General features: G+C 36.9%; 2 protein-coding genes and 1 long non-coding RNA gene across 3 annotated transcripts; all 3 read left to right on the forward strand.

Moving 5' to 3' along the window:
• The first annotated feature begins 1,944 nt into the window (after nucleotides 1-1,944).
• Nucleotides 1,945-11,945, forward strand: LOC144550644 (uncharacterized). The gene is made up of 6 exons (XM_078298630.1): nucleotides 1,945-2,044; nucleotides 2,186-2,377; nucleotides 2,561-2,623; nucleotides 3,042-3,533; nucleotides 9,929-10,488; nucleotides 11,118-11,945. Exons 1-6 carry the CDS (start codon nucleotides 1,945-1,947, stop codon nucleotides 11,943-11,945), a joined length of 2,235 nt encoding a protein of 744 aa, XP_078154756.1.
• LOC144570020 (uncharacterized) lies at nucleotides 4,502-6,234 on the forward strand. Its single transcript, XM_078320404.1, has 2 exons — nucleotides 4,502-5,774; nucleotides 6,096-6,234. Exons 1-2 carry the CDS (start codon nucleotides 4,643-4,645, stop codon nucleotides 6,137-6,139), a joined length of 1,176 nt encoding a protein of 391 aa, XP_078176530.1. The 5' UTR covers nucleotides 4,502-4,642; the 3' UTR covers nucleotides 6,140-6,234.
• Nucleotides 11,946-17,374: 5,429 nt separating the features above from the next.
• LOC144549029 (uncharacterized) lies at nucleotides 17,375-18,376 on the forward strand. The gene is made up of 2 exons (XR_013509545.1): nucleotides 17,375-17,665; nucleotides 18,198-18,376. It is a non-coding gene; the product is annotated as an uncharacterized LOC144549029 (long non-coding RNA).
• The last annotated feature ends 625 nt before the right edge of the window (nucleotides 18,377-19,001 follow it).

The raw sequence follows: 19,001 nt of genomic DNA on the forward strand, positions 1-19,001 counted from the left end.
ATTGAACTATGAACAACCTCTCCCTCATACAAATGTACCTGTTGAGGATGGGGCACCTATGGAGCTATCTCAGTCTGACTATCTCAGAAGCACAACAGGTAATATAATTTTATCAAAACAATAGCAACATTAAGGCCCTGTTCGGATGTATGGCTTTACGTAGGAATTCACACTCAATGGGTTCGGAGGCCCAGTAATTTTTCATGGGAAAAAAAGATGTCCAAGCGAATAATTTTTTTCTCAACTCCCAATTTCTTCCACGTGGGTGACTCCCATATTCATTCTCTCTTTTTTTTTCCTCAAACACAAACATAACACATTTATATATAAAGAACTACACTTTATATAACTTCTCGTTATAGGACTAATGTCACTTATTCAAAGATCCGGACCAAAATATATATTTTTTTTATTTTTGTACAATTTTTAATTTTAAATATGTGCGAAATTTAAATAAAAATATTTATTTTTAAAATAAATTAAAAAAATTCACAATTGATTTCAAGGTACAACCGAGGATGTAGACATATCTTTTTATCACATATTTTAAATGTTTATTTGTTTATAAGTATTTATATCTTTTATAAATGTTTATCAATATTTATAATTTAGAAAATAATAATTATAAGTAATGTGATGTTATGTTATTATTTAATTTATGAAATAATAATATAAAGAAAATTGTATTATTTATTTAATCTACTTATTTAATTGCATTATTTAATCTAGTTAATTAGTAATGTTATGTTATAAATAATAATTAATAAGTAATGTGATGTTATGTTATTATTTAATTACATTGTTGATATTTTATTAATAAAGAAAATTGTGTAATATTAAAACAATTTAGAAAGAAAAATAGGATTTCCCACAATTAATTCCACTGTTTAACTGAACACTCATTTCAACACATTCCCATAATTAATCATATGCATACCTTAGTTGCTCTATATTTTTTGCGCTGTGAAAATAAAGCGAAAGAAATGTACAATTGATAGTTGATAAAAAAAAATTAAAAAAAAACCCAACCTTACATGTACAGACCCATAATAGGGCTAGAAGCAGAGTTTTCCTGTTCTCATTGTCAGGGGCAGATTTAGCTAAGTACAGAGTAAGGCAACTGTCCAACGGATTAGGGGAGAGAGGCGCCCCTAGGCGATTCTGGCCAATTCGGAAAACCACAAAAAATCTCAAAAATTTGCTAAAAAATCCAAATCTCTCTCGTGTAGATCAAGAAGGAATACGGGCAACGATCTAATTCTCTCTCTCGATTCCGATCTCAGTTCCGTCCTCTCCACCGCCAATTTGCTTACATACGCGAAATTGAAGACGAAGTTAGGGTTTGAGGAGGATGATGGCGGCTCCTCAATTCAACCTGATCGCTGACCTCGAATTACCTTTACGGGCCATCTGTGAAGCAATCTCGACAATAATGACATCAATCCATGAGTTGTGCAAGGGCCACAGAGGGGCTGTAGTAGAGGAATCTATCAAACCTTTATCTCGAGCTTTGTCGTCAGCAATGGCGATGCCCCATAGGCCCACGGTTCTAACCTTTCAGCATGCCACCAAACCCTATCACTGCAAACCACAAGCTGCCACGGGACGGCCTGGTCGTGCGGAGATCGTTCAAACAAAACTTGCCGAACTCAAAAGAGCATCGTCTCCATCTGAACCTCTGTGTTTCAATTGCGGTGACCGGGTCACTTTGCGGCGAAATGTTGCAACGCGACACTTTGCTTTATGTGCAATTGCCATGGCCACCGATCCTCTCAATGTCATGCAAACACCTCTTTTGAGCTTTCCAAATCTGATCCACTGCTCTCGGAAATTTCTACTGATACTTCGCCTGATTCTCCACTTCATCCTTCACCACTCATGCCCTCTGATGCTGACTTGGAGTCAAGCCAACAATCCCTACCCGCTGAGTATGAGTTAATGCCCATGGTTTCAATCAAGAGGATGGAGATGGAGTTAGCAGAACTCAAACACGAAATAGAGTTGATGGAAAAGAAACGATCTGAAATGGAGATAACCATGGCAGGTATCGATGCTCAAATTTAGAACAGTCAGTCCAAATTAGCATAAATTGAGGTTTCTAAAGCACTACCACAAAGAAGTGTGATTAGAGAAGAAAAGAGGTGTGAAGATGAGATTGGTGTTGTTATCTGTTCAATCAACAAAGATAAAGATCCAGTGTGCTCAGAGAAGATGGTTTATGATATCGAAGCTATAAGGCAACAAATGTTTTCTGAGATTGAAGCTATAAGGCAGAAGAATCTGAGGAACCATGTAGCAAATTTAGAAGAAACAATTTCTACGCTGGATGTGAACCAGGGGGTTGTCGGGGATGTGCAGAACAAAACTCTTCGAGGAGGTAGTCTGCGTCCGAGGAAGGGTGGACTGAGGGTGCTAGGCTTGTCTGCGTAAAACAATAGAGGGAGCATAAAAGAGTTCCATAGGTGAAGAAAATGAAGCATAATTTCTCAATTGGTGGTTGTGAAGCCTGAGGGTACAGTTTTTTAGTCTTTAGTGATTTGTGTGTTTTTTGTAATAAAAGATAAGAATAACTGGTACACTGTTGGTACCAGTTCAAAAGATTTTGTTAGGGTTTCTTATCTAGGTATAGAGAGGAGTATAGAAGACTGCGGTTAAAAATGTTGTTTTGGTTTTGTTTCAGAGATCGGGGTTATTTCGAGGAGTTTAGAGGTTCTTGTTAGCATCTGTAATTAACAATTTTCAGCAATGAAAATGGGCTAATAAGCCTTGTTTCAAAAAAAAAAAAAAAAAAAGGCAACTGTCCAACTCTGAACATCTAAAATTAACTCACAAGAACTGAGTTTTAGACTTTTATCCTACCCTAGAAAATATGATTGCCCTACCCTGAATCTGTATTAAACTCAACAATCTAATTAACAAGAACTGATAATGCCTCAACCAAACACCACCATATATAAGACCAAACCTATATGATATTTCATGAAAGTAGAATACTAGTCTGCGTTTGATAATGCCGGCCAAAATGACAATTCCTTTTACAGGTATGAAGAATACCATTCTTCACATATTGTCTGCCAATGGCCACGTAGATCTTGTGTCAACAATCTGTGACAAAGATAACTCATTGCTGAAGGTATGCAATGTACGAAATGAGACACCATTCCACCATGCTGCAAGATTTGGGAGAATGAACATCATTTTGAAGTTGATAGATTGTGCCAAATCAGCATTCGGTGAGGATGGGATGAAAGAGCTGCTTAGACAAAAGAACTGCCTGGGAGAAACAGCCTTACATGAAGCTGCCACACATGGCCATGGAGCTGTTGTCGCAACTCTGATGGATAGTGATCTGGAATTGGCGGGCCTTGTCAATGATGATCTTGTATCTCCCTTGTATTTGGCTACTGCAAGGGGATCACTCGATATAGTAAAGGATATGGTGGAAAAAATGTTAAATCACGAAATTACATCTGAATTTTACTCAGGACCGAGAGAACAGACAGCGTTGCATGCTGCAGTGCTCCAAGGCCAAGGTATGTAGTAATATCGATTGATTTTATTTTATTCAACTTGAGACGGCAGTCCTTGCTAGGGTTGTGTTCAGATGGTACAGTTTTTTTTTGTTTTTATTTACAATCAAAATTTATTTTGGTTAAAATAGTTTGGTTGTTTTGTTCTTTTTTTTGTTATGGTGTTTGAAAACCAAATAAACTGAAAAAAATCAAACAAACCAAGTTAATATTGTGTTATTACTTTAATGTTACACATATTATACATAAATCAGCTACTTAATATTTATGTTAACCGTTACAAATTGAATTTTTCATACTAATTTAGTTTAACCAAATTAAACTTTGATTTAATTGATTCAGTTTCTAGTTTGGTTGATTGGTTATTCAGTCGATTCAATTTATATTTTTGTTAATGTATTGTTTGGTTCGACTACTTTTTGTTTGCTTTGAACCAAATAGACCAATGAACACCCCTGGCCTTTGGCTTGTTAGCTCTAGCAAATGAATTGTTGAGTTATTTAGATATAGTAAGTTAATTAGTTAATGTTGTAGGGACCTATTTGCAAGAGTGTATTAATATGAAAAAGGGGCCTCTCCATGAGAGATGGTTAACCCTAACTTTATTCAAAACACCTCATGGTATCAGAGCCTTAGAGGCGGCTATGAAATTTCTCTGTTAGGGAATCAGGTGACTCCGCCTCAGTTTCAGTCAGTTCTGACTTCAGCGATACTGACTCCTTTTTTAGCGATCTCTTTGACGCGACTTCAATTTAGTTGCGTTTCTTTTCTTTCTGGCCGCGATTTTCCTTTTTGTTTTTGGCGCTAGCAATTTCTTTTATGACTCTGGGTCACTAGCGACTCATATGGTGATTTCTTACTTTCAGATCCGTTAGTGACTTCATTTAGATTGTTTTTATTTTTTTGTTATCGGTGACTTCCGTTTTTTTTCTTTTATCATATTAAAAAAAAAAAAAAAAGAGGGAAAGGCATTAGAATTTCTAGATGTGCATGAACTTGGGGTTGTATAGATAAATGGAGAAAGGTGTGATCGTGTGTAGGTGCACGGCCCGTGGTTGAGTTGTGTTTGATCTCGTTTCTTGTTGGATTTGAGAGGGCAGCCAACTGTGAAGATGGGAACACCTGTGACTAGTCAGGAACTGAAAGAGATCCTGGAAGGGGTAGCTAGGGTATTTCAGACCAAACTAGAGGAGAATTCTAGTAGGACAATCGTGGCCGCACCGGAGTCGGCGCAAGTAATGCAGAGGATTGAGTTGCTGCCTAATGACATCAAGCTTGAGGGAACGAGAAATTATCTGAGTTGGTCTAGAAGGGCATTGCTGAACCTTCGGATCAAAGGACTTGAAAAGTATGTGAAGGGGGAGTGCACTGAGCCGGTGCAGAAGGCGAGTGCTGAGTGGAACACATGGAGTAACACTAATTCTCTGGTGGTTTCTTGGTTGCTGACTTCTGTGTCCACAAGCATAGCTGGGATGGTAGAATCTATCTCAAGTGCAACTGATGTTTGGAAGACATTGGAGGGAATGTACTCAGGAGCCGGGAGTGTGATGATGATGATGGAAGTAGAGGAGAAGATTGATGCCACCACACAGGGGGAGAAGACAGTTCATCAGTATGCAGCAGAGTTACGTCACTTATGGGCTGATTTGGACCACTATGATCCGCTATCGCTCCAGAACCCGACAGATGTTCTTCTTGGGAGACAGTATCTTGAGCGCAGGCGGGTGGCTCGTTTTCTCAAGGGCCTGAATCCAAAGTTTGAGGGAAGAAGAGCATCAATGTGTCACCTGCCATCTCTCCCCTCATTGGATGAGGCTATTGCATCGATGGAACAAGAGGAGATCAGACAGAAAGTGATGACAGGCGAGACCTCACCTGCTGTTCGCTCGGCATTGGTGGTTCCTGATGCTTACGTCAGAGACAATAGAGAGTGCTACAATTGCGGAAAGAAAGGGCACCTCAGCTACAATTGCCCTCAACCCCGCAATACTGGTGGTAGCCGAGGAGGCAGAGGACAGAGAGGTGGTCGTGCAAGTCGAGGAGGTCGAGGAGTTGCTCACCTAGCTGTGGCAGAGGAGTCCCAGACTACTGCTGAGATGACTGAAGCTGAAATCATAGAGTTGGAGGAACTACGCCAGTTCAAGCTTCAGGTTGAGAGTTCTAAGGGCAAGGGACAAGTCACTCAGGATCTGGATAACACTACCTGCTTTGGTAACTTTGCTGGTTATGCTCATGCAAACAAAGGTACACAGGTTCAGGCACTTGCATCCACTAAAACTCATGTTGATTGGATCATAGACTCAGGTGCATCTAGACATGTCACAGGAGCATCTAGTGAGTTTGCATTATTTTATCCAAGTAAGCATATGCATCCTGAGACAGTTCAGACTGCTGATGGGACATCCCAACCCATCAGGGGTACTGGCTCGGTCCATTGCACTTCATCTATTACCTTATCATCTGTATTGCATGTTCCTTCGTTTCCAGTTAACTTACTATCTGTTAGCTCACTCATTGATCAATTGAATTGCACTGTGTTGTTTGATTGGGATGTGTGTCTTCCAGGAGAAGGAAACGGGGAGGAGGATTGGGACTGGCATCAGGCGTGATGGCCTTTGGTACTTGGACAGAGAGACTGCAATGATTGTTGCTGCTGTTAGTGGAGGACCAGAGGCAGAAGCAATGCTTCAACATTGCCGATTAGGGCATTTATCTTTTGATAGTTTGAATAGGCTCGAACCTGAGATAATGAAGAAAGTGAATAGAAAAAAGTTATTTTGTAATGCCTGTGAACTTGGAAAACATACTCGTTCTACTTATAAACTGATTGGTCTTCGAAGTTTTGAGCCATTTGCACTTATTCATTCTGATGTTTGGGGACCATGTCCTATTACCTCTATTAGTGGTTTTAGATGGTTTGTTACTTTCATTGATTGTTATTCACGTATGACCTGGATATATATGATGAAGCAGAAATCTGAGGTTTACAAATGTTTTCAAGATTTCTCGGCTTATGTGAAGACCCAGTTTGGAGTGCAGGTGAAGATTCTTCGAACAGATAATGGGACTGAGTATGTTAACAAGGAGTTTGCGACTCTCATCTCTAGTCAGGGAATTCTTCATCAAACCACCTGTCCAGACACTCCTGCTCAGAATGGGGTCGCTGAACGCAAGAATAGACATCTACTGAAAGTGGCACGCTCATTGATGTTGACAATGAATGTGCCTAAGTTTTTGTGGAGTGAGGCTGTTATGACAGCAGCTTATTTGATCAACAGGATGCCATCAAGAGTATTGGGGATGAAGACACCATGTGAGATGCTCTTGGGCTCGAATGTTTTTGTTGTTCCACCAAGAGTGTTTGGATGCACATGTTATGTGAGGGATCACAGATTAATGGTGAGTAAACTGGATCCGCAAGCAGTTAAATGTATTTTTGTTGGCTACTCATCAAGTCAGAAAGGATACAAGTGTTGGTGTCCCACTGAAAGAAGGTTGTTTGTCAGTATGGATGTGACTTTTCGAGAGTTTGAACCTTTTTATGGGGAGAAGACGGAGTTGAGCTCCTTGTTTGGAGATGGCTCTACTGATGCTAGTAGAGAGGGGGAGAATGAGAATGAGAATGGCATTGAGAATGAGAATGGCATTGTGGTTGGGATGATTCCATGTCCTATTGAGTCACTAAGTAGTGATGGTGACTTGCCGAGTAGTGGTGGTGACTCAGGAGTTGGCAATCAAGGTCAGGGGGAGATGAGAGTATACACGAGAAGACAGAAACAGCAGCATGAGCTGCCTCCTGTCCAAATACCAGTACCCACAAACGCTGATGTCCCAAGTTCCTCCTCACCAGTGCCTTCTCCACCTGAGTCGAGAGGTAACGATTCCTTCCCTGATACTTCTAATGATCCTGCCTTGCCCCGCAGAACCCCTCGAGTCAATGCTGGAATACCTCCAGCTAAGTTTGGTAGTTGGGAGACTGACATTGCGAATTACATATCATATGCATCCATTCCACCTGCATACAAGTCATTCATTGCATCATTGCATTCAGTGCCTGTACCTAACAACTGGCAGGTAGCTAAGCAAGATCCTAGGTGGTTGAGTGCCATGCAAGAGGAACTGCAGGCCTTAAAGAAGAATGACACTTGGGAGCTGGTATCTTTGCCAGTTGGAAAACGGGCTGTTGGATGTAAGTGGGTGTATACTGTTAAGCAAACTCCAAAGGGCAAGATTGATAGATACAAGGCCAGATTGGTTGCTAAAGGCTACAGCCAAACGTATGGCATCGACTATGATGAGACATTTGCTCCAGTAGCAAAGATGAGCACGGTTAGAATGTTGGTGTCATGTGCTGCCAACTTTAATTGGCCACTACACCAGCTAGATGTCAAGAATGCATTTTTGCATGGAGATCTCCAAGAGGAGGTGTATATGGAGATTCCGCCAGGCTTCGCTAATTCTCAAGCAGCTGGGAAGGTATGCAAGTTGAGGAAGTCTCTGTATGGGTTAAAACAGTCTCCGAGGGCATGGTTCGATAGATTTAGGCTGACAGTTTGTGGTATGGGATACAAGCAGTGCAATGGGGATCATACGGTATTTTACAGGCACTCCAAAACTCGTATCACTGTCCTGGCGGTCTATGTTGATGATATTATAATCACCGGGGATGATGTTGAAGAAATCCTACGGTTGAAGAAGCAGCTGGGAGAGGCATTTGAAGTTAAAGATCTGGGGCAGTTGAAGTACTTCCTTGGAATTGAAATTGCAAGGTCGCGAAAGGGTATAGTGCTTTCTCAGCGGAAGTATGCTCTGGATCTTCTCTCAGAGACAGGGATGTTAGGTTGCAAAGTTGCATCTACTCCTATCGAGCAGAATCATAAGATGTGTGCCGAGGGTGGTGACCTGGTATGTAAAGAGCAGTATCATAGATTAGTTGGACGGCTTATATATCTATGCCATACAAGACCTGATATTACTCATGCAGTGAGTGTGGTGAGTAGATATATGCATGATCCCAGAGAGCAACATATGGAGGCAGTTCGCAGAATTCTCAGGTATATTAAAAGAAGTCCAGGAAAGGGGTTATGGTTCAGAAGTTCTGGACATCTGAGAATTGAAGGCTATTGTGATGCTGATTGGGCGGGTTGTATGGATGATCGTAGGTCCACTACAGGCTACTGTGTATTTGTTGGAGGCAATCTCGTATCTTGGCGTAGCAAGAAGCAAGATGTGGTGGCTAGGTCTACAGCTGAGGCCGAGTACAGGGCTATGGCAGTTAGTCTGTGCGAGTTGATGTGGGTGAGAAACATGTTATCTGAGCTGCGCTTGTTTAGAGGAGATTCCCTACAACTTTGGTGTGACAACAAATCGGCAATCAATATTGCCAATAATCCAGTTCAGCATGATCGCACCAAACATGTGGAGATTGATCGGTTCTTTATCAAGGAGCAACTGAATAGAGGAGTTCTGACTTTGAGCTATGTGAAATCACAAGAGCAGTTAGCTGATTGTTTAACAAAAGGATTAGTTTCTAAAGAGTATGATATCTTTTGTAACAAGATGGGAATGATTGATATCTATCGCCCATCTTGAGGGGGAGTGTTGAGTTATTTAGATATAGTAAGTTAATTAGTTAATGTTGTAGGGACCTATTTGCAAGAGTGTATTAATATAAAAAAGGGACCTCTCCATGAGAGATGGTTAACCCTAACTTTATTCAAAACACCTCATGAATTTACTTCATAAATACTGAGTTGCAACATGATTTTCAGGAGATCATAAATTCAGAACTTCTAGGAACACAAATATAGAGTAACCTAGTTTTCCACTAATAAAGTGGAACATATGAACGTCCATTCATAAGGAAACAAAAAAAAAGAAAAAGAATAAAGTAACCGTGTTGCATCTTCCAGCTCTTTTTCTTATGTAAATTAAGTACAAATAATATAGTATAAACATTGTACAGGTAATTTAGGCTGCATCATACATGCCCATTGGTTAGAGCTGAGCATCATTGAATAAATTTTAGTTCTTATTAACAGGCCTCTTCGACCTCTGTTTTATGAATTTAAAATGACAATATTTCAGTGAAACTCGAATACTGCATGTCACCCTGTTTCAATCCTTTCTTCAATCAAATGTTGAAATCCAATTTAACGGAGTCTCACTCTGTAATCACAATATCCCCATAATATGAACTTCTTCCGGTGCTATAAAAACGATTGTAGTATATTTGCATATGTTACGCACTAATGGTTTGGTTAATAGATTGTCAAAAATGAATGCAAAATGCATTCAGTCAGCCGCTCCTCATTTCAGCCAGGATTAAGGAATTATTGCTTACTAAAACTGAACAATGGTTTGCCTAATTTAACTTCTTTGTTTTGTCTTATTGACAGAACTCACCCAAGAACTATTACAACTGTACTCAGAACCACTTGGTAAGAAGGCAGATGAAACAGGAAGAACTCCTATCCACTACGTAGCATCAACTGGAAACCATAAGATTGCGAAACTCCTGTTGGATACAGATCCATCATTGGCATACATCCAAGATTCAGACGGATCATTTCCTGTGCACACTGCTGTACGCATGGGCCATGTCAACTTGATTGTTCTTCTCTTACAAAGGTGCCTTGATTCAGGTGAGCTACTTGATGGCAATGGAAGGAACTTCCTACATATTGCCATAGAAGCGGGGAAGTCAGATGTTATCTTTAAATTACTTAAAGATTCAAAAAACAAGCTTCCCATCCCCTACTGGAAAGAAATTTACAATAATATGGCAAACACAATGGATAACAAAGGAAACACACCATTACATTTAGCGGCAGAACGAGGTGGTATGATGTCTCTTTTGAAGAACAATAAATTGGACCTGGCTTTACAAAACAAGGAAAGTCTAACAGCTTTCGACCTTTCAGTGATTCGACACTGCAAATTTGCAAGGAACACTAAGGTTAAGCTGCTTACTAATTCTCATCAACCTTGATCAAATTTTCTTTTCTTTGAAAAATAGTAGGTTGAGGCCGAACTTGATTTATTGTGTCAATCCAAGATTTTTTCCAACAGGCTTCAGTACTTCTGACTCCTTTCCAAAGTGTTGTTTACTTTATATATGATGGTCCTTGTGCCCGTGCATGGAAGTGTACATGCAACCAACCAACTTATAGCCATTACATTTTTAACTGGTGCATACATGCATATATGCGTGCATGAGAGAGAGAAAGAGTGAGAGATCAGTAACAAATAAAAAGGAATATTAAAACTTTATTAGAAGATTGAAATACTTGTCGATGATGATAGTTGTTAGCAAGATCAAATGACCTATATATTATATTCTGTCTCTTAAAGCAAAAAGGAAAGAAAAAAAAGCAAGCAAAATACAGAAGAAGGCGCAGCCTTCTATCACTGCCAATTGGTCAGCACTATTCATTTGACCATTTCTAAAAGAAGTAGTCTCTTGTAGAGCTTACCTGTAAATACACATATAAAGCTAATTTTGTAGTTTTGTAATTTATTTAGAACTTCATCTTTAATTTTATATTCCTTTTCCTTCTAAGAAGATACCTGTTTGGCGCATTGCAGAAAAAGGACATCTTGGGTGAATATTATGTTCAAGAAAGAGGATATCGTTTCAGTACAGGTTGGTTTCAGTACTACATTAAAGACCCAATGTCAAAATCAGAGCAAATTGGATGCACTATAAAGGACCACAATTCGACGACGGATGCAAGAGATGCTAAAAGGAGCTCAGAGCTAATTAGATGCACTATAAAGGACCACAATTCGACAACGGATGCAAGAGCTGCTAAAAAGAGCTCAGAGCTTGTGCTAACCAAAGCCCAAATAGTGGGCCTGGGTTCTGTACTTGTTGCGACAGTGACATTTGCTGCAGCTTTTACTCTGCCAGGAGATACAAATCAAGTTACTGACACCTCAATCCCATACAAAAGGTTTTATTCTAAGGGATGTATCATCGCAAACTTCTTGGCATTTATTTTATCCTTCTTGTCTACTATGATGCTTATATTCATCTCGAGTGATGAAGATTCTGATAGGATTGACGAGTACGTTGCTATGTCCATGCATATACTTAATATTGCTGCCAGGTGCATGGTCTTGGCAATGGCATTTGGTCTGTTTGTGGTGCTACATCCTATTAGCAAGAATACTGCGACTATAGTTCTTGTGATTTCTTGCTGCTTAGCTTACGTCGACCTTCCATTTGGTGTCCACCAACAACTTCAATGGTTCATGTCGGAAATGTTTCTACTGAGACACATTCCAGATGGAGCTAGTGCTGTAAAACAAAAGTTCACTAGAACAGTCAAAGAACAACTCTATATCCTTTGCCTAACGTGTGTGCTCCCGATTGCCCCGTTGATCCTCATACATGTGTTGGCACACTTTTAAGAGTTTAGATCATTGAGTGATTTAAAATTACAAGAACGAACTCAGCTTGTACTGAATCATTTAGAGAATCCTTAAAAAGCACTGAAGCAGTTTGTTACTTTCTATGCTACATCACTAAGTTTCGTTGGGTTTTGTTTTACGCGACAATTTTTTTTTTCATTTATCTAGATATGCTTTTCTATATAGTGTGCTTATATTTTCTGTAATTTACCATTTGTACAGGTACAGTCAAGCATAGGAGTGAGTAAATTGCTCATAATTCGCTCATTTATCAACTCGCTTAAACTCGCTCATTAACAACTCGCTAATTTAATAAATGAGCGAGCATGAGCATGTCCCAACTCGCTCATTTAGGATTTGCCACATCTAATCCCTGCCACATTCAATCCAAAATAAATTTCTGCCACATCAGCCTTGCCTCATTAAATCCTGTGTAATATTCATAGTTTCATCATACATTCATTTTTTTTAATACAGCAGAACAAGTTGAAAACAGACCCTCCAAAAAAGAGACACCCCAAAACCTAAACAACCTTGCCTCATTAACAGACGCCCCAATACCTAAACCTAAATTAGTGCTGTTGTTAGTTTCTGTTGGATTATTCTATTTTTGTAATATGTTGATTGTTGTCTATTGATGCTACTGTGAAAGTATTACACTTTGTTGGATGACACTATTGATTTTTATTATATTCTATTGTTGTTTGTTGGACAATAGCGGTGAAAGTATCACTGTTGAAATATTGATGATACTGTTGATTTTTGTAATATGATTCTATTTTTGTTGAATTTTTATTCTATTTTATTTAAATGAATTATAACAATTTATTAAATTTTAGTACTCATAACTCGTGAGCCGCTCATAACTCGCTCATTTCCGACTCGCTCATTTATCAACTCGCTTAAACTCGTTCATTTACCAACTCGCTCATTTACTAAATGAGCAAGCATGAGCATACCCTAACTCGCTCATGCTCGATCATGAATCACCCCTAGTCAAGCAATGTTTATTTTTTTCTTATCTGTAACATTTAAAAAAAAAATGAACTTATAATATCAAATTAATAAAATATCCAATTAACAGCGTTGTAGTTTTTTTTTTTTTTTGATATATCATAACAGCATTATTGTTATTAACATAAAGAATGTTGATAATTATCCCCACATTTATTCCTGCATTAACTTCCATAACTATCATGAAGGACCATAAAAACTCTAGCAATGATTTTTTTTCTGAAGTATTAATCATTAGGAAGTATTTATACTTATAAGGTGAATCAAATTGGAGGTGGGTTTTTAGAGATGGGTTTTTTTAGAGGTGAGTTTTTTTATCTTATTTCAATATCGTTCACATTTCTGACGATCTATGAGGAATTTTGCGAATCTAAAACCATGAACGTCTTCTACGTAATTTTCTCTTTCAAATGAGATCCATAATGACATGCTTTCGAGCTCGTCGTCACACAAGTATTTATATCTTATCGTGCAAGTATTTATACCTATACTTTCAAGTATTTTTTACATATGACACTGACTGACATATAAAAGTATTAATATCAAGTATTGCAAATATTTATACTTATACACTAGAGTATTTATACTTATACACTAGAGTATTTATACTTATACACTAGAGTATTTATACATATGTAAAAAATATTTGAATAATCACCTCGTGTACGTTTATGGTGATGAATATTTGTTTGTATGGATAAATAATAAGTGAGGACCATAGTACAACCTCTAATTTTAGAAGTGTTTAAATAATTAGTGGGGACCATAGTACAATCTCTAAATAATCATCACATTCCTTATTTAATTTGGATCCTTTAATTTTAGAAATATTTAAATAATTAGTGGGGACCATAATATAACATTCCTAAATTGTAGTTGAGGGGATAGAAGGGAGATAGGAGTGTGGGGATGAATATAATTATTCTAACATAAAATGCTAGTATTTTTTTTTGTCTGCGCTCCACAAACAGAGGATTAAAGGCAACAGACAAAAAAACTCGGCGATATAGCCATGAACTACGGCATTAGGATTGCAAGGGAATCAGTGATTCATGTGTCTATTCCCTTTCTGTTTTAACCAAACACGGTAATAACTAAAATGGCATTGAGATGCCAGGGAATCAACCTCCAATAGAGCGAACCAAACGCCCCCTAATTGTCATGTGCTACGCTCATATATAGAAGCTGCCAATTAATTGCAAGCGAAAAAAATATTTCCCTCCTTTGATGAAGCTTTCCAGTTTTCTTTGGTTCCAATGTCTTTATTATCAAACAAATAACAAAATATGATTCCATAATTCAATAACTAAGATTAAGTAATTAAAAGGTAAATGATATCCAGTTCATTAATTAATAATTAAATAGTTGAAAAAAAAACTAAGAGGAACCTGAAACTAATTAATTAGCTAGCTAACATCCTGCCCCAACCTCTTCATGTGACATATATATTAGAGCTGTTTTGTTTTCATCCTTCTCTATTTCTTTTGGTAATTTAGGAAAAAGTTTCATTTATAGGACCTAAAAATGATTGGTTCTATGCAAGGAATTGTTTATCACATGTTAGTGCAGCTCATGTTTTGATGATACCATATTGATATTATTTTTGTATTTTATTCGTTTCATTAATTTTCTCTAAATCTGCACTAAATTAATATATAAATTATGTAGTATTCAATCTCTTGACGAAAAGTAAATATATAAAAATAAAAATGCAGCAAAATATGAAAATTGGGACTGGTTTAAACCTAACCATGGATCCAATAATAAATATTTACCCTCCCCAAATTCTTAACAGTAGATCATCTTTTAGTCTCATTTATGCAGAAATATAGAAAAAAGAAAGGAGGGGGGACTTTGTCATTTTTTTAGCTAAATAAGGAATTGTACAAAGTATACCATTTTCAGGGCATAATATATATAATAATAAAGAACATGTCTACACCTTTGTTACCAACTTCGCTGGCCTCCAAACAAAGGAAAATATTTTTCTTCTCCATTGTTCTTTTCGTCAAATTCTCCATATGATATTTGTTTAGGATCGTGTCAGGTTTTTTTTAAGGAATTACAACAGCAATATTCGGGTCATCTCTAAAATTATACATTTAATAAATTCTGCATTTCTGGAATTCAACCCTACATTCTCATAATTTAGATTGCATTTGCATAATTCAACTTATATTTTTAGGAATTATTTGACGAAAGGTGTTTTCATATGTAGAATTTGCATATATAATTCTATCTGCATTTTTTTGCAAAGTAACACAATGCACCACCTGAGTCCCTAGCTGTCAGAAAAGTGGCCTCCGATTTCAAATCTCTTCTTTTAAGTTCGTTTTTCCAGTTTTAAAATGAAGGATCCCACTTTGACATGGTACAAGCTGTTACTGGTACCAACAGAAATGGCAATTGTTTGGGGTTTCCAATTTTGTGAACTTATTCTGCTATGTACATCTTAATTTTATAAAGTCATTGGCGATATAGGAGGGGTCCCTTGACAATGGTTATTTATTTGAGAAAAGGTATCATCCCCCGACTTACAGTCCCCGGAAAATCCCCGTTTGCCTTTTTCACGCGGTTTTAACTGTCTTTTCAACCGCTTTTAACGGTCTAAAGATAAAACTTTCCCGATCTACTCTTTCTTGTTCTGGTTTCTCATATCCTCCCAATCGATCTTTCCCGTTCTCTTCTCTTCTCGCCTCCCAATCTCTTTTCAGATCTCTTTGCTCCTGGCGTCACCTCTGGACCTCCACTCAACCACAGCCAAGCGGATCGATTTCATCTGTTGCTACCACTGCCGCCGCCGCATTGTTGCCGTCAGTAAAGACGAACCTGTAGGAAAATCGCCGGAAAGTTGTGCAAAAGGAAGATCGCCGTTGGTAAAAATGAATCTGATCTCCACGAATCCGATCCGAGATCATATTTCACCGCCAAGGAAGCGTTAACTCTGATCGAGGAAGTCAAAGGAATTCAAAGCAGTGGTTTGGTTCTTTTTCTTGCCTTGATTTGATTTGTCATCTAGTTACAGAGATATATTCAATTTTAGCAAAAATAAAAGGTTTTGTAACAAAAGCATGTATCAGATGGCCCAACCCCAATTTCTACTGGGTACTATCCACGGTGGATCAGGATGTTCAGTGATTGATTAATATTTAATTATGGTAAATACTTTTGTTACTAACAGTACTTTAGTCAGGCTTCAATAGTAATTTAATTAACTAGCTGCTACCTTGTAAACATGATTAAAAATTCTAGTAAGGCTTGAGATCAGATTACCTAGAGATTGGTACCAAGCTGATCAGATACAGTACCATTTGCTTATCCTTTTAACTCTTGTGAATAAAAGTTATAATTATCAAACCCAAGAAACACTAATAATCTAACTATTTTTTTCTTTATTCTCCTCATATTATCATGCTGGTTAATATTTGGTTTCATTGTCTTTAAGGAGTGTAACGGGGGTTGTATCTATTTTTAATCTTCTGAACTTGTTTCGATTTCAGTGGCCTAATAGTAAATTAAGAGAAGAGGTAAAATTTGCAGCATTTGAGCTTGTCTTATGGTTTTGAGATTTTGATCAAGGTGCTCATTCACTTGCTTAGTATTAGCTCTTCACAAACTTATTTGAAAATAAATTCACAACTTCTGGCAATGGGTCATTAAATCATCAAGCTGGTCGAAAGTAGGTGTCGTTCTATCAAACAGATAGGGATGGTATTGAAAGTTGGCTTTTGGATAATATTGAACTTTGCTTTTGTTAATGCATGTCTTGATGAAAAAATGATCTAAGAGAGATTTTAGGCATTTAATGTTAATCAACAAAAAACTAGGACTAAGAAGAAAAAATCACTCTTGTACCCACTTTGTGATCCTAATTATGTCACGAACTTTGCGATCCTAATTATTTTGAATTTCATCTTAAGTGGCATGTTATTTCCAGGTCTGTTTATACTGGTTCATTACAGGATTATTGCATTAGATTTACGGGATTCATCGCTAGTGTATATAGCATGGTTTTGGATTCAATTCACCACTAGGTAGTTTACTAGTGACAGGTCCTCTATGACAGAGGTTGGTTTGCATAGCTCCAGCAGGCTTATTGCCTCTTCCTTGGCTATTGGAGAAACCTGACCAAATAATTATTGGAATATATAGAATCTGTTCTTGTGAAATATTCCTATACAGATTCCAACTGATATTCAAATTGTTCTCTATATTCTAATACTTTGGGATGAGATAAGTAGAGCATACATGTACTTGCTTGAACTAATCAATGTATTCAGACAGTTGAATGGATATTTGATGAAACATAAAAGTTGTCAATTTAAAGTTAAGTATCCAATTTCTGTTTAGCTTTGCTTCTCTAACCAATGTTATTTTCTCGTTAGTTATCCGATACCAGTACCAGATGGTTTGGTCAGTATTTGACTGGTACAGATCTGCTATCAGGCTTGACTTGCACAGTGCTGAGATTGATAAGTCCATGAAACTGTACTTTTCATGTCCAATATATTGCTACATAACTGCTCATTTTGTTCTTGATTTTCTGCTCTAAAATTCTAACATTTACCATTTTTTATTTTCTAGCCAAGCTAAATGCAAATCAGGTTGTAATTGAAACTCTACGTGGATTTGACCAATTTATGAACTTGGTGGTTGATAATTATGTTGAGCTTAATGGCAATGAAAATAATGACATTGGCATAGTGGTACGTCTTATTAATTTAATTTTTTATTTGAGCTCATTTACTTTTTCTGTTTACCCCAGTGAAATACTCACCTTCTTGTACACCAAAACAAGGTCAAATCCAAACTAAAGTGAAGGGGATTGATTGGTCATTTATCTTTTTAATCTTCACTTAATGGTCAGCTTAAAAACTTAATCTCTTGATTCTGGCAAAGTTTGATGTCTAAAGTTTTCATGAAAATAACAAGTTTGAAAGTTCGGACTACTTTCTAAGCAAAGGTTAAATGATGATTGTTGGAGTAGTTGTTAACAAAGTAACTGTGTTAGTCTAAGGTGACAAGTAATAATTAATGCATAATATTGATAGTTATGGTGATTAAAATGGTTCACTATTATTATCAATTTAGTAAAACTAGGGAATTTTGTTTTATCTGAAGTGATACAGGTGTGTTGTGTTTTGCTTGTAATTAATATGACAATATTATGGTTTCAATCATTATCGCAAGTTACTGCACTGATTTGATATAAATCTATATAACTTAATTCTTCACCAGGTGATCAGAGGAAACAGTGTGGTCATGATTGAAGCACTGGAACCGGTGAAGGCGGCCTGAAGTCGAATTGTGTCTTTCATCTTTAATTGACTTTCCATATAGTGTTGTATTTCATATGCCTTTTCTAGTTTCAGTGAATGTACTTGTTTCTGTTTGAGTATTTAGATCTATGAAATTGTCTACATATCAGTCATGTGATAAGGTTTACATTATTCAAAATAATTAAAAGTAGCATCTAGATGCAAATTTAAAAAAAATAAAATTTGAAACTTTTTTTTTACAGTATTCAACGAAATTGTCTACAGAGTAATGTGATCAAGTTTACAAAATTCAAAACAATTGAAAGTGGTGTTGAGATGCAAATTTAAAAAAAAAAAATTTGAATTTTTTTTATAGGTTCACAAGATTCAACGAAACTATCTATAGAGTTATGTGATAAGGTTTACAGAATTCAAAATAATTGGAAATAACACTTAGAAAGAGATTTGAAAAAAAAATTGCAAAAAAAGTTTACAAAAAAAAATTGAAAAAAAAATTGAATTTTTTTTTACATATATCTGTTTACAAAATTTGAAAATTTTAAAGAATTCAAAACAATTGAAAGCAGCATCCAGATGTAGTAACAATATGTTTATAGAATTTAACACATGTTATTATAGTTTTTTATATGTGAATTTCAACTATTCCAAATTGACGATGTAGATCCTATGACCATCTATATCTGGATTATATGTGAAATTCTATGTAAAGAGATTTTTTATAAAATTAGTACGTTTCAACAAGAATGAACCAAATAAAAAAATA

Source organism: Carex rostrata, chromosome 2 (genome assembly GCF_964058835.1).
Source record: "Carex rostrata chromosome 2, lpCarRost1.2, whole genome shotgun sequence".
Taxonomy (NCBI): Eukaryota; Viridiplantae; Streptophyta; class Magnoliopsida; order Poales; family Cyperaceae; genus Carex; species Carex rostrata.